The 17,021-nt window shown below is 39.6% G+C and overlaps 1 gene segment (V, D, J or C); it reads right to left on the reverse strand.

Annotated features, from left to right (window-relative positions):
- Nucleotides 1-3,294: 3,294 nt before the first annotated feature.
- LOC129669951 (probable non-functional T cell receptor beta variable 23-1) lies at nt 3,295-3,780 on the reverse strand. The segment is given in 2 exon segments: nt 3,295-3,620; nt 3,732-3,780. Coding segments are annotated over 2 exon segments (375 nt in total).
- Between the last annotated feature and the right edge of the window lie 13,241 nt (nt 3,781-17,021).

Genomic DNA, 17,021 nt, shown 5'->3' on the forward strand with positions numbered 1-17,021 from the left:
AAAGACTGGACTTTGTGTTAAGAAATCATGTAATCATCAAAAAATATCCCTAACTAGAATCACGGAAAGAAACACACTATCTGCTTATTTCCTTGGGATCCTAACATCAGAAGGGACAGGCAGAAGGGTCTCTGTGATTTTCAAGAACAGCCTTGTCCACATAGGACATTCTAGGACAGCCTATATTACACAATGAGACACTGCCTTAAAAATTTTTCTTTGAACTAATGTGTGTTATTAACTAAAAATATGCCCCATAACTCAATGATAGGATATGGTAATATACATATTAGTCCGCATTTTTTGAGAGAAATACATACAGTGCTAGTGGATCCAAGATCTTTGTTGTATTTATTGTTAGGCAGTAGCATACTTTAAAGATAACTCAAAGGGATAAATGATGAAGAAGTGTTGGCCTACATTATAAAATCTATTTTATTGTGTTCTTATACCTCAACCTCCCTTCCAATCCTTATTTCACAGTAATCCCTTCCATCCTCCCAACACTAGGAAGGAGAGAAAGAGAATTAGAGAGGAAAGGGGGAGTCGTCTACAGGCTATTCCCTGATGATTTGGGATATAGAATTCCTTGAGGCAAGTCCAATCTTTGTCCTCAGAATCTGCAGCCATTCAGCAAACAGCAATCCAGCAATAGCAAACACAGCAAAATGACCTAGCAGGGGAGCAGCAGCTGCCATGGGCCCTCTCAGGCCTCTCTCATTTATACCCTCTCAAGAGTTCCCAGAACTAAACTATCTGCAGCTGGCACAAACCAGGCCCCTGCCAGAGCACGAGACACTGTATAGTCAGCTGCTCTGGACAATCTGAACCCGCCCCATAACCCACACCTGTGATTAAAACAAAAACAGTTTTTTTCTTTATTATTATTATCATTATTAATTCGTTTTGTATACCAGTTTAGCCCCCTCCCTTTTGTTCCCCTATCTACTTCCCTAGTCCACTGATAAGGGAGGTCCTTTCTCCCTACTGTCTGACCCTGGCCTATCAGGTCCCATCAGGACTGCCTGCATCCTCTTCCTCTGTGGACTGGCAAGGTAACTCCTCCAAGGAGAAGTGATCAAGGAGCAGTCAATGAGTTCATGTCAGAGACTGTCTCTGGCCAGATAGTTTCAGCTCAGAATTCTACCAGATCTTCAAAGAGCTAATTCCAAAACTCTTCAAACTATTTCACAAAATAGAAAAAGAGGAAACATTACCAAACTCATTCTATGAGGCCACAGTCACCTTAATACCTAAACCACACAAAGACCCAACAACAACAAAAAAAGTCAGACTAGTCTCTCCTATGAATATTGACTCAAAGATATTTAAAAAAAAATACTCCCAAACTGAGTCCAAGAACACATCAAAGATATCATCCACCATAACCAAGTAGGCTTCAACCCAGACATGCAGTGGTGGTTCAGTATATGGAAATCCATCAATGTAATCCACCACATAAACAAACAGAAAGAAAAAAAAAAACTCATGGTCATCCCCTTAGATGCTGAAAAAGTATTTGACAAAATCCAATACCTGTTCATGTTTAAAGTTTCAGAGAGATAAGGGATACAAGGTACATACCTAAACATAATAAAGGCAACATACAGCAAGCCTATAGCCAACATCAAAGTAAACAGAGAGAAATTTAAATCAATTTGACTGAAATCAGGGACAAGGCAAGGCTGCCCACTCTCTCCATATCTCTTCAACATAGTACTTGAAATCATAGCTGGAGCAATAAGACAACTAAAGGAGATCAAGGGGATAGAAATCGGAAAGGAAGAAGTCAAATTATCACTATTTGCAGATGATATGATAGTATACATGAGCGACCCCAAAAATTCAACCAGAGAACTCCTTCAGCTGATAAACACCTTCAACGAAGTAGCTACATACAAAATAACTGGCTTTTGAAAGAAACAAAAAAATCTCACTACTAAGAAGTCTATGCTGTTAAACTCTGTGTACATAAGAAACTTAGTTAGCAAATTATTTCTGCAACAAATTGCCGTCAGATTAATTCATTATTATAGCTTTTTCACTTATCAGCTGATCCTTCTCCCCCACCACTCCTTGTGATAATTATTCAAGTGAATGCTTACATACTATTAAATTAATGAACTATTTTTAGAAAATGTTTTGTTCTCAGCAAAACAAGTGGGGAAGTGGGAATCACTGCTCCTGGAGAGCACAGCCTCGCCTCTTTATTGTTGACAGCTGTGATATATGGCTGCCAGCACTGAGCATCTTGCATAAATTTTACAAGTTTTGTGACAGGTTAGAAAGAGCATTGTCCATCTTAAAGCGAAACAGGGAACAGCTGATTCTTGTGAAAAACAGCTGGTATCAGGGATTCACAAAGGTCTGCCTACAGTCACCGATATTGTTGAAGACACTTGCTTTATTGTATATTCACTGTGTGAAAAGATGGGTTTTACTTTGATAGTTTCATAGATCCCATTAGATTTTTTGATTATTTTCATGACTCCTTATATTGGAAAGGTTTTATGTAATCTGCTGAGGGTGGTCTTAATTGAGAAGTGTAAAGACTATTCTTGTTTAATCTGATGTCAAATCTTTGCAGAAATGAATTACTAAATAGGTTTCTGATTAATATTATAAAATAATTAATAAATTTATTAAAATATGTTTAGAAGTTGGATGCAGTAGTTGATGTTTGTAATCCCAGAACTCAGGAAGTTTAGACAGGTTGAGAATTCAAGCCAAAATAAGCCAAAAAATGAGATTCTATATCAATAAAATGAAATGCATCAAAAAAATAACAAATACATGGAATAGCAAAAATGTCAAATCAATATTGAAGTGTTATTATTGATATCAAAGACATCAACAAAGAAATATTGGGAAAAAATAAATGCTGGGGAACTTCTATATCTCTATCAACCTATCTATCTGCTATCTATCTATCTATCTATCTATCTATCTATCTATCTATCTCTGTATATAACATCTATATATCTATATCTATGGTGATAAGGAAAAAAAAAGTAAAATCAGTGAATCCTGGTTAATCTTGCCTGTATTCAGCACATTCAGGAAACTGAGCCACTTTACTCTCTCCCTGTACTTCTCTTCCCATCATGCTTCTGTCTCTCTCTCTCTCTCTCTCTCTCTCTCTCTCTCTCTCCATCTCTCTCCTTTCTTTCACCTAGACCCATAATTTACATATTTTCCTTCTCTCTCATACTCTTTCACATTCTGTTTCTATTAGCTTTCAGCAAGCTAACATAGCACTTATTTCCTGAGTGGGGTCCATAATGAGTTTGTGTTCTAAGAAAAGCCAACAGTCAGCACTGTGGATAAACTGCTAGCACAGAAGTACACAGCAGAATCTGTGGGCTTACTGGACTGGATCTCTATAAAACATGGTTTGTCAGTGGGGCATTTGGCTGAAATGTTTTTGTCAAACATATCTGTTTTTTCTAGAATTTCTTCATTCTGAAAGTAAACCAAAAACTTTAGCTCTTCTCCCAGCTTCTTGTAATACCAGTAAACATAGCTATGCCCTTTTATGCGGCTGCAATCCATTCTGGCTTTCTGTTCTTTTCCTTTGACCAGATGTCTAGGATTCTGAATGACCCCTGTGTCCACGGCGCCTGTGGAGGAAGGAAATAAAGCTGAAGATAAGTCCAAATGTGAGTCGATTGACAGAGATGTAAGAGAATCTGTTGATACTGGAATATAAGCCACTAAAAACAGGGACTTACTTGCAGTCCAGAATAAAAGGGCCACACAGAAGAGAAGTGTGGAGTGCATGGTTGACCCAGAGGAAACCCCGACTGACTGTCTTAAGGTTTCTGCACCACCCTTAGGCAATCTGCTCATGGCATAATCACTCTCATGGACTGCACAGTTGCTAGACACATGAGGCAGAAACATTCTACAGGATGTGGGAGGGGATGTTGAAGCTGAGTCCTCGATGATGTGAGATTTGGCTTGCTTTTATTTATCTTCCCCTATGACTTAATATTTTCCTTGTTTTCAATTAATTTTCTTATGTATTATTTATTTATTTATGTGATTTTTAAACTTAATTTGCTTTTTACACTTTATCGTAGTAAACGACTCTAAGTAGTTTCTGGATATGCACTATAGTTCTTGCCACATGCATAATACCACAGAGAAGCTACTTTAGAGATTTAAATACTGAAATTTACAAAATTATTTAGACAAATATGTGATGCAGTTGGAACACTGATAAAACAAATGGCCTTGACTGAACCAGTAAGCTGAAGGGCTGGGTCATGTCCTGAGTTTTGAGTCTTTACTCTTCTTAGAATTCACCATATTCAGTTAATGTGCAGAAAGCTAACTTGCTGACATTTACACTTGTCATTTATTTTTCATTGTAGTTCTTAATATTTATATATGAATATTGAATTATTTCATGCAATCTTGTATGTCACTTAAATTTATCTAAGAAGAGTTAACCTATTAATATTATCTAGGATGTTATCTTGCATTCAGACTCATGTGAATATGTACAATTGTAGACAATTCATTCCCATTCATACTTCGCATTCCATTATACTCAGTTCCTGGAGTTCATTACCCATTCTTCATGCTTTTACCACAGTAGTTTTTGTGCTGCTCCAAACAATATTCTATGTATCTTGTACACTTGTCTGGACTGCACACATGGCAAGGTTTGCTCTGACCTTGGGAATATCCAAACAGCCACATTAACTTTACACAACAGAACAAAATCATTTTTGAAATGATAAAGCCAAACAACTCTACCAATAGTTTATGAGTATTTTTAGTGAGCCACATCCATGGCTGTAACTGATGTTCAGCATTTCTCGAATTTTGTCTATTAAACTAAAACTGTGCCTTATGGCAAAATATAATTTTAATTTATATTTACTTATTACAAAGAGAATATTCATGGACTTCTTTTATGACCCCAAAATGGTCCTTTGGCAACATTAGTTTTTGTTTGATTAGCTATTGTTTACCCATTATTATCTTTGTATCACCTGAATACTAATCGCTTTTGACTGTCTGTCTCACTATTCTTTCCAACTAGTAATGTGTATGTATGCTTATCTTCTTGTGTATTTGTTCCCGGTAGTTTTGAATTTTGTATGTTGTCACTATTTTAAATATTTTTTTTATTTTTGAGATTATGATATAATTGCATCATTTCTTCACACCTTTTTCTCTTTCCAAACTTTCCCATATACCCCTCGCTGACCCTTTGTTATTTGATGTATATTCCTGGGGTGTCTCTATTTGTATATGCTTAAGAAATGTTTCCCTTTAAACTGTTTGCTACTGTGTGCTGAGACTGTTGTCTGTGTAAATAAAACTGATCTTTTATGTTCATGTTATATCCAGTAAACCTATGATGTTAGTTGCTAGCAGCACAATGCTTCTATGGGTGTCTTTTGTGTTTCTCTAAACTTCATCTCCCTGTAATTACCTTCCTTTTCCTCCTTCCTATGGTCACAGTTCTTCTTGTTCCACTAACTGCAAAATCAGAAAATGTTTAATAAAAGTTGATGTTGATCATTTAGTTATTGATCATGCATTTAACCAGAACAAATTAATTTCAGGTTTCGCATTTATGGTGGATATTCTGGGGATTGAAAAATCTAATATTTTATTCAACTGTCTTCCCAGATATCTCAACTTATTCGTTTAAACCAACTCACCTGGAGCATCCAAGCAGTCTGAGGTTTTGTGTCTTCTCTGTAAGGGGCACAGAATAGTCTTCAGAAAATCCCACACTGCCCCCTGGTGTCTGAAGCACAAATTCATCCATATGTGCTCATTTTATTGATCCTGTGTTAGGGGTAGTACCTAGTTCCACAGAAGGCATTCTAAGTTGCATAGAGAAATTGCAAAGGAGACGGTACTTAGTGTGGTGATCTTTGTGTAGTACATATAACTGACTAGCAATCAGTTACCCAGCCAGACAGTCCTTAATTTAACATTGACAGATACTTTATTACTTATTTGCTTTCTCAAACTTTCTCTAGGCGGGGTATATGCGCAGATACATGCTCTAATTCTCTGCTCTCTTTGCATATGGTATACACTGTCTACAGAGGCCTAATGCACATTCATTTTTGCAGCTTTGTTAAATGTCCCAAATATGTGCCTCTCCTACTAGCCCCTCTCTGGACCTTGATGTTTACACTGGAATGATTTCAGCAGAACTCCCTGAATCTTAACATAAATCCAGCTCTTTTCCCCATGACCCTCCTAATCCACATGGCTACAATGGTGATATCCTAAACATCTTTAACACCCCACCTCTTTTTTTTTTATATTTTCATCAACACTATCATCCTCTGAGTCAGCTTCATTGCTAACCCCTTTCTGATCAGTAATTAGGACAATTTATTTCCAGGACAACACTTTTTCCCGTATTTCTCCTATTTTCTCCTAGTTTTTCTCTTATATCTTCTTAAAAGGAAAATAAGACATACATCTACAATATCAAGCACTTCAGATATTCCAGGGTTACCTGCAATAAATTAATCACTTTAATTTTTTAGAAGAATCTTAACAGAATTTTAAAATGAAACAAGAGTAGTAGATAAAATACATTAACTATTCGTGAATATTTGGAATTGACATTAGTCAATCAAATAAGAATGCTTCCCCAAATCCAGTTGGGGTAGTAGCTATCTTTATAGATTGTGAAGTGGCTAATCAAATGAGAACTCTTAGACACCTGGGGTAGCTATACTATATCAACTGGGTGAAAACTCCATAAACGAATACCACAGAATATTCCTGTTGGCATTGAACTGAAAAATGCGAACTAACTTCATATGCATCCAGGAGGTATTATATAAGAAATGGAACCTCCTCACTCAGGGAGGCAGAAGTAGGCTGATCTCTCTGATTTCAAGGCTACCTTCATCTACAAAGTGAGTCTAGGACAGCCAAGGCTACACAGAGAAAGCCTGTCTTGAAAATGACAACAACAACAAAAATAAAAACAAAATCCTCTTCTCCATTAATGGAACATGTTATTAACTCTATTTCTATGAGCCTCTTTCAGAAAAGAGAAGAACAAACATTCAAATTGTGTCATGGTCAATGCTATTGCCATATTTCCCAAAAGCAATGCATGTGAGCAGCAGACTATCTCCAATACTCAGCTGGAGTGTGCGGCAGGCCCGAATAGAGTGGCTGTCTGTCGTAATGGACTTAAATATCCTTCATCTCACTGTGTAGAAGGGAAATAAATGATTCCAGGCAGTAGACTTGTTACCATATTTTCACCATATTTCAGACTTAAAATTTCCTTTGTTTTCATCTCATTAGTATTTATTTTTTAAATTTTATTTTATTAATTACAGTTTATTTACTTTGTATCCAAGATGTAGCTGTAGCCCCCTCCCCCATCCCTTCCCAATTCCACCCACCCTCCCTCTTTTTCTCCTATGCTCCTCCCCTAGTCCACTGATAGGGAAGGTCCTCCTCCCCTTCCATCTGACCCTAGTCTATCAAGTCTCATCAGGACTGACTTCACCATCTTCCTCTGTGAACTGGTAAGGCTTCTCTCCCCTCAGGTGGAGGTGATCAAAGAGCCATCCCATGAGTTCATGTCAGAGACAGTCCCTTTTCCTATTACTGAGAAACCCTCTTGAACACTGAGCTGCCATGGGCTTCATCTGTGCAGGGGTTTTAGGTAATATCCATGCATGTCCCTTGTTTGGAGTATCAGTCTCACAAAAGACCCTTGGGCCCAGATATTTTGGTTCTGTTGTTTTCCTTGTGGAGCTCCTGTCTCCTACAGGTTTTTTTTTTTCTCCCCCTTTTTTCATAAGATTCCCTGCACTCTTCCCAAAGTTTGGCTATGAGTCTCAGCATCTGCTTTGATATACTGCAGGGTAGAGTCTTTCAGAGGTCCTCTGTGATAGGTTCCTGTCCTGTTCCTTGTTTTCTCCCTCTTCTGATATCCAGCTCATTTGCCTTTCTGAGTGAGGATTGAGCATCTTACCCAGGGTCCTCCTTCTTGCTCAGCTTCTTTCGGTGTGCAGATTTTAGTATGTTTATCCTATATTATATGTCTAATATCCAACTATAAGTGAGTATATACCATGTGTGTCTTTCTGCTCCTGGGATACCTCACTCAGGATGATCTTTTCTAGATCCCACTGTTTGCCTGGAAATTTCATGATTTCCTTGTTTTGAATTGCTGAGTAGTATTCCATTGTGCAAATGTACCACAATTTCTGTATCCATTCCTCAATTGAGGGACATCTGGGTTGTTTCCAGATTCTGGCTATTACAAATAAAGCTGCTACAAACATGGTTGAGCAAATGTTCTTCTTGTTTACTTGAGCATATTTTGGATATATGCCTAGAGTGGTATAGCTTGGTAGCATTATTCCTAATTGTCTGAGAAAGTGCCAGATTGATTTCCAAAGTTGTACAAATTTACCTTACCACCAGCAATGGAGTAGGGTTCCTCTTTCTACACATCCTCTCCAGCATGTGTTGTCACTTGAGTTTTTGATCTTAGCCATTCTATGGTTGTAAGGTGAAATCAGCATCTTCAACAAATGGTGCTGGTCTTAGTGGATGTCTACATGTAGAAAAATGCAATCTTATCACCCTGCCCAAAATTAAAATCCAAGTGGATCAAAGACCTCAAAAGAAAAATGGACACACTAAACCTGTTAGAAGAAAAAGTGGGAAGAGCCTTAAACTCATCATCACAGGAGCTGCCTGGAAGAGGTTTAGACCAGAAAGGACACTCTCCAACCTATTGATCTGCCTACAGACTGTGCAGTGGGCGCCACATTTCCCAGCTTTGTAAGCTGGTCCCCATGCTCAGGTAGGCTTTGGTGATGAGGCTGTCTGGGTAATTTCTGCCCCTGTGGGTAAACTCTCACCTATATTCCTGTAAGTAAGCTCAACATAACTCACTGGTTCACAAACCCGGACTTTGGTGGTATCCATACTTTGGTCTGTCATGGGATTGATCCCTAGCTGGGGTGAGTAGATTTGTGTGTTGTATTTCCTAGAAAAGTTTTGTCACACATCATCAATTAACCACAATTTAGAACCACTTGAGAAAAGAGAACCTCTTGTTGGATTTCCCAGATCCAGTTGACCTGCTGACCTGCCTGGGAGTAATTTTTCTTACCTTATAAAAAGTCACACCCTGGATATGGAAGGCATCATTTCAAAAGCTCTCCTTCCTCTGCCCCTTCATATCTCTCTCTTTCTTTCTTTCTCTCTCTCTCTCTCTCTCTCTCTCTCTCTCTCTCTCTCTCCCTCTTATTCAGATGTCTTAACCAGAGGGCCTGTGGTTTGTACTTACAGTTTCTGTGGCAGGGAAGGATGGCTGTTGCAAAGGTTCTTGCTGAGGTGTTTTGTTCCTGCCCAGCGCTGTGTCCCTAGCACCACAGAGATATAAGCCTCTGTCTTCAGGATAAGCTTTTAAAACTGTCAGAGATGAAAAGGTCAAATTTGGATGACTGATGGGAAACTTGTCCTTGGTAAAATTTTGTTCATATTGGACTGCAGAGCTCACAGTGGAAATTGCCATCAGTTCAAACCCCTTTTGAGGGAATTGATGATACCAAACCACAGTAGTTGCCTGAACGCCCACAGAGTGACACTCCATCTTCATGGAAGTTCCACTCTTGCAGATGGTCCTTCTGGGATATTGGTAGACCACGGCACCAAGCCCACAGCCTGCCAAAACAGAGGTCAGGGTGATGAAAGATCTCAGAAGCTCCAGAAGCACATATAGCCTGATGCAGAGATGACCAGACAAACTCAGGCTCACTCTAGCACCTTTTTTAAGCTCCTGAAAACAATCTTTCTTTGTACTTACACAAGCATCCTCTGTGACACACCAGAATCACTGTTCCCCACTTCCCATCACACACAGGCACATGCGCGCACATACATACATGCACACACACAAACACATAACCTCCAAGGTATAACAAGGTTCATACCAGGCCCCAGAATTAACAGAAGCAGCAACATCTTCAGTGTTGGCCTCACACCACCTTCTCTGAAGAGGGGTCTGGCCTTGTCCTTTCCCCAGCCCTAGGAGGATGGAAGCTTGATCGCTTAATCCCGAGTCTGCCCCCTGGTGGTAGTCCTGGCCAATGATACAGAATACATAGATCTCCCTCATGAGCCAAGAAACATACATTCTCAAAGAAGCCTCAGAAATATTTTGATTGACTTGTAAATGCAGAAAGCACTCTGAGATATGAACCACTGAAATGATTAAGTGGGTTTCTTAAATAGAAATGATATGTTTTTGGCATTAGAATCAGTCTTTTGCTTCCATTGGCAAAGTTCTCACACCAAGACTTTCATGAATCATGGCTAACCACTAGGACTTCAGCTTGACACCATCATATGTGCCCACAATGCCCAGGCTAGAAGCTCAGCATTTCTTCACAATACTGGCGAGGACGCTTTCCTGTCTTCTAAATGCAACACTGTGATAATAACATGACAGTATAACATGATGTTCTTTTAATATCAACAGATCTAATTGTAACAACTTATGATCCATGTCTTCATATAAACAGGATAATGATAATAGTTTATTTACAATAATTTTACTATAGTGAAGGTCAAACTAGTTACTGTCCAATCACTGGTCTAAGGTTATAGGAAGTTTTGTTTTTGTTTTGTGTGTGCTGGGTTAATCTTTTATTCAGAGGTGGGTAGTCTTTTTAATGGATAAGTATTGGAAATGTGCAGAAATCGCTATGAGCTGGCAGGCTTTCTGTTTTGTTGTTTTTCCAAAAGCACTCTACTTTCACTTGCATGACAACTTCCCGCTGTGCTTTCACTTAATTTGTACATCTGCATTTCTGGGCCCAAGATACTAGGAAGGTGAAGTTAAGAACTGATCAGCTGTATGTTTGTTTGTGTGTACAGAAATTACTATTAATATAAATATCATTAGTGCCACATTTGCATTCATGTAGCTGTTAAAAGGTAGCTGCCTGCTGCTGAGGCAGCAGTCCTTTTCTTCTCTAATTTGGGTCTCCTCAGTGTGGAGCTACCTCATGGAAACTACTTTTTTTTTCTGCAGCAAACAAGGACAGCTTGTTTAAGATACTTGCTGGGTCTCAGCATCTGCTTTGATCCCCTGTTGGGTGAATACTTTTAGAGGACCCTCTATAGTAGACTCCCATTCTGTTTGCTCCCTTCCTCCGCTTCTGGTGTCTATCCTGTTTGCCATTCTGAATGAGATTTAAGCATCCTCCCCTAGGGTCCTCCTTAGTGTTTAGCTTCTTTAGGTCTGTAGATGGCTGTTCTATATTATACGGCTAATACCCGCTTATTAGTGAATGTATATCATGCCTGTCTTTCTGTTTCTCGGTTACCTCACTTGGGCGGTACCTCATCCATTTGTCTGCAAATTTCATGATTTCCTTGTTTATAAAAGCTGAGTAGTGTTGCAATGTGTAAATGTGCCACAATTTCTGTATCCATTCCTCCATTGAGGGACATCTAGATTGTTTCCAGATTCTGGCCATTTCGAATAAAACTGCTCATGGAGGAAGACGGGGTGGCATTAGAGTGACATGGAGGGGGCAGGAGCCCCCCAAGGAGACCAACAAAACTAAAAGTTCTGAGCCCAGGGGGTCCTGCAGAAACTGATGCACCAACCAAGGACCATGCATGGGGAGGACCTAGATTCCCTGCTCAGATGTGGCCGATTGGCAGCTCAGTCTCCATGTGGAATCTCAGAGTGAGGAAAGCAGGGGATGCCTCTACCATAAACTCAGTTGACTGCTCTCGGATCACTTGCCTCTGATGATGCAGCCTTGCCAGGACACAGAGGAAGAGGATCTAAGCAGTCCCGATGAGACTTAACAAGCTATGGGTTGATAGCAATAGTGGAGAACTCCCCCCTTTCAGTGGACTAGGGGAAGGGGAAGGGAGGGTGAGACTGGGGGAGCTGAAGGAGGGGGCTTCAATCAGGATATATCATGAATTAGTGGTGAAGAAAAAAATAAAATTAAAAAAGAGGAAAAAAAAAGATATTTGGTGGAAAGAAATGGCTGGAAGCATCCGGAATCAAAAGGAAACCTTCCTTGTCTTTTGGAATGACAATTGCCATCAGGTGTATTCTTCCGTGTTTTATTACTGTGTAAGTTTAGCTGGGCAGGAATTATGTTCCTGAGAAGTTCTGCCCTGACACAGTTCTGGGCTGGCGTTGTTCACAGAGTTGAAATTGCAAGGGAAAATGGCTGTCATCATTTTACTGAATGTCTCTATTGATCTGAAGCCATAACAAACAAGTACCAAAGGTGCTAGGCTGTGTTTATAGCTCAACTGTAGAACTTTGGCCAACTTCAGCTTCCAGCACTGCTGGAGACAAAAGTTATCAGTACGATCTAAATTGCTCAGGGTTTTCCCTGTTCAATATCTAGCTCTCCGTACCAGCTGCCTCCCATTCTGCTGCATAGGGGTTTGTAGCCCACATCAAATGCTTTCCTGAGAATGTATGGGACATTCAGAACCCACAGCCAGCTTACACCCGCCTTCCCCAGAGCCAGGTTGGAGGGGTTTTAACTTGGTTTTTGTTTGTTTCTTTGTTTTTGATTTTATTTTTTGTTGCCGTTTTAATCTAATTTCTTCCCCACTTATATCAGGCCTGATTTATATAATCAATTATTTGTTCCTGAATGCTGGCAGTTTTTATTTTCCTCTGGTTCCATGTTAGTTAAGGCTAAGATAAGATTTGCGTCTTCATTTATGCTGCCCTGCAATTGTGAATTAGCTGTGGCCGAAGCCATCTATTTTGTCAACGATCAGTATATGCTGTAGTTCTTAGACTGTTTCAGTATCATTTTTTTTTGTCTATGCTTTTTGGGATCTAGAGACTTAATATTGTAATATCTGTGAGAATCACTGAGAAAAAACTAAAGCCCAAGTCTAAGGATGACTGCATTGAAGAAGAGATAACAGCAAATAAGCCTTGGTATCCAGGACTAGCAGCCCCTGATGGAGAGCTCTCTACATCTTTGTTCAGAATATATACATCATCGGTAATTAAAGGCAAGCAGCCAAGCACCATGTTTAAAAGGGAGGAGGCAGAACACGGTGAATTTTCTGCTCAGAGTTAGTTTATACAGCAAATCTACAAAGTGAAAGTACTGCCTACAGTGTGTCTACAAAGGAAAGTGACTGTAAATGCTAGCAGAAAGATAATACTAATCATTAAAGTCAGACAGACCTAAAATCTGATCCTTCAGACTGTTAGGAAACAAGAAAGGAATAAAAAGTGTTATTCTATGGTTTGTATATGCTCCAGGAGAAACATAAAGATGGGATTAATTTTAGATTTTGTTATTGTGATAAAAATTTTATGGTTAACTATCACAGACTAGACCAAAGCATGTATTTTTAGAAGGGAACAATGAAATGAGATAAACTTAATCAAAAGAAGTCAGAAAATGAGGAGTAAAAAGAATGTGGGAAAATAAATATGCAAAAATGAAAATAAAACCAAGTACATTAGCCATTATGTACTACAGTATGACAGAACATTAAAAAGAACTAGGCTTAACATTGTGGCTGTATAAAACTCGAGACCATGGCAGTTCAGTTTCCAAGTGGGTTACATAGTAATGGGAAGAGGGACTGCCTCTGACATAATCTGATTGGCCTGCTCTTTGATCACCTCCCCCTGAGGGGGGAGCAGCCTTACCAGGCCACAGTAGAGGACAATGCAGCCACTCCTGATGAGAACTGATAGTCTAAGATCAGAAAGGAGAGGAGAACATCCCCTATCACTGGACTTGGGGAGGGGCATGCATGCAGAAAGGGGAGGAAGGGTGGGATCGGGAGGGGAGGAGGGAGGGGCTTATGGGCGGTACAAAATGAATAAAATGTAATTAATAATAATAATAAATAAATAAATAAGATATTACATAATGTTAATGAAATTTTCTCTTCAGGTGTGAAAATATACTAATCAAAGAAACACAAATGAAAACATAAGATGCCATGATAAATAAAATGCATATAGGTGCTGGAGAGATGATTTAGGGTTCCTGAGCACTGGCTACTCTTCCAAAAGAAGCTGGTTTAATCCCAGCAGGAACCTCAGAGCCCTCAGTAACTAAAGACCCAGGTGATGCACCACCCCCTTCTGGCCTTCACAGGTACTGCGTGCATATGATGCAGGCAAAACAATCCTACATATAAAATGTTATTTTCTGGGCTGGAGAGATGGCTCAGCTATTAAGAGCACTGGCTGCTCTTCCAGAGGTCCTGAGTTCAATTCCCAGCAACCATCCATAGTGAAATCTGCTGCTCTCGTCTAAGCAGGCAGGTGTACATGCAGGCAGAACACTATATAGTAATTTTTTGTGGAGTTCCTGTCCTCTCCAGATCCTACTATTTCCCAAGTATTTCATAAGATTCCCTGAACTCTGCTCAAGGTTTAGCCATAAGTCTCACAATCTGCCTTCATAGGACAGGAACTCCATAAGGAGAGCAACAGAACCAAAAAGTCTGAGCACAGGGGTCTTTCCTGAGACTCATACTCCAACCAAGGGCCATTCATGGATTTAACCTAGGACCCCTGCACAGGTGTAGCCCATGGCAGTTCAGTGTCCAAGTGGGTTCCATAGTAATGGGAACAGGGACTGTCTCTGACATGAACTGATTGGCCTGCTCTTTAATCACCTCCTCCTGAGCGGGGAGCAGCCTTACCAGGCCACAGAGGAAGACAATGCAGCCACTCCTGATGAGATCTGATAGACTAGGATCAGAAGGAAGAAAAAGAAGACCTCCCCTCTCAGTGGACTTGGGAGGAACATACATGCAGAAGGGGAAAGAAAGGAGGGGTTTGGGAGGGGAGGTGGGAGGGAACTACAAGGGTGATGCAAAGTGAATAAAGTATAATTAATAAAGAATTAAAAAATAACATTTTTTCTATGGTAATGAATTCTGAGATAGGTGTGAAAGAAAAACAAATCTTTTTGCACTTTATTATTTGGGATATAAATCGATAGAGCCATTACAGAAGAGTATGGGATTTCCTCAAAAACTTAAAATAGAATTGCATGTGACCAGCAATCCTACTACTAGATACTTATCCAAAGGAAATGAAATAAACAAATATATCAGAGATATTCATTCTATCACTGCAATGGCATGGTGGAAACAGAGATAGTTTTACTATGTGAGATGAATCAAATACACAAAATGTAAATACCTTGTGACCTCACTCGTGGAATTAAAAAGTTCACCACGTAGAACCTTAGTATAGGATTCTAGTCACAACAGGATGGGGAGAGAAGGTTTTAGTGAGATAGCAGTGAGAAGTTCTGGTGTGCTACTGTTCATTAGGGAGAATATTTTTAAAAGTAGAAAGAAGAGGTTTTGAGTGTGTCACCATAAGCCACGATAAATGTGTGAGGAGCTAGGTCAGCGTAATCTGATTAAAGCATCACAGAATGTATATACACACTGAAACACCACACAGAATCCCATTACATGTACATCAAAGTAAATTTTATTTAAAAATTGTAAAGACAGCAAGGGTAAATGTAGCAAATTATTATTAAATAAACATATTTTTAAAATATTAATACAAATTTACACATTAATGAAAAGGTTCAAATAATTGTGATATCTTCACATTCATGGCAAGAGCTCTTCTTTTAAATATCTTATTTTCATTAATTCTTTGAGAATGAAAAGCTCATACATCCATACAATAAATATATACATATATATACATACATACATATATGTGTGTGTGTATATATATATATATATATATATATATATATATATATATATATATATCTTTGCTCATAGTCACCCCTTACTGCTTCCCCTAACTCTTTCGAGTCCATCTCAGCTCTACTTCTACCCCTCCTCACTTCCAATACGTGGGAATTTTTCCAAGTTTGAGGCCATCGTGTATAAAAGTTAATACTTTATCATGCTAGACTATCAAGTGCCATTGTACCTCAGGTTACTGCTCTGGTCTGGCCTCTTCTTGCTGTCCTTCTGTGATTTCTTTTGTGAATGGGAATATTTATTCTGTACCACTTTCCGGCAGATGTTTGGTTTGAGAGTGGGGCACAGTCAAAAGAGTACCTTGAACTCAGAGGGTACACTGCACTTAGGAACTTTGAACAGTGTTGAGACTTTGAAGACTACGTGGATTCCTGATGTTGTACCGAATAAATTCTGCCTTATGAGAAAACTGTTAGCCTCTTAAGACCAAGAAAGCTATGTGTGGTTTAAATGTAAAATGTACCTTACAGTGAACTCATGCGTTTGAACCCTTGGTTCCCGGGTGGTCGTTCTGTCTGGAGAGATTGCGGAACCTTTGAGCGTGTGGCCAAGCTAGGAGAAGTTAAGTTGCTGAGCGAAAGCACCAAAGACAATATGTTTCTAGTTCTTGGCTGAGCTCTCTATTTACTGTTTGGTGCCATCAGAAAAGCGGATGCTGTAACTCCCATTGCTGCAAACACTTTCTCGCTGCCGAGTCTTAACAGCACTGCGTCATCTGAAGCTGTGATCAGCCTCTCTTCCTTCAGTTGCTTCCCAGTGTCATGTTGTTAGAGCAAAAAGAAGGGTTTAGGTAAAAATGGCCCCCATAGCCTCATAGGGAGCCATACTATTAAGAGGTGTGGTCTTATGGGAGTAGGTATGGCTTTGTGGGAGAACGTGTGTCACCGGTGGTGGACGTTGGGGTTTCAGATGTTCAAGCTAGCCCCAGTAGCGTTCTCCCTTCCTGATGCCTGCCTGCCCATCCAGATGCAGAACTCTTGGCTACCTCTCCAGTACCTTGTCTGCCTGCCTGGCACCATGCTTCCGAGCACGACGATAAGTGATTAATCAATCCCATTTAAATGCTTTCTTTCATAAGAGTTGCCCTGGTTATGATTTCTCTTTGCAGCCACAGAAATCCTAACTAAGAGTAATACACGACATCCTTGAAACTTTGGTCTTTGTGTGACTGCCTGGGCTCAGCTTGCACAGAGGAAACTCCAAAGCTAAACCTCGTATCA

This window comes from Psammomys obesus, unplaced genomic scaffold (assembly GCF_907164565.1).
Source record: "Psammomys obesus unplaced genomic scaffold, mPsaObe1.curated_primary_1811, whole genome shotgun sequence".
NCBI classification, from domain to species: Eukaryota; Metazoa; Chordata; class Mammalia; order Rodentia; family Muridae; genus Psammomys; species Psammomys obesus.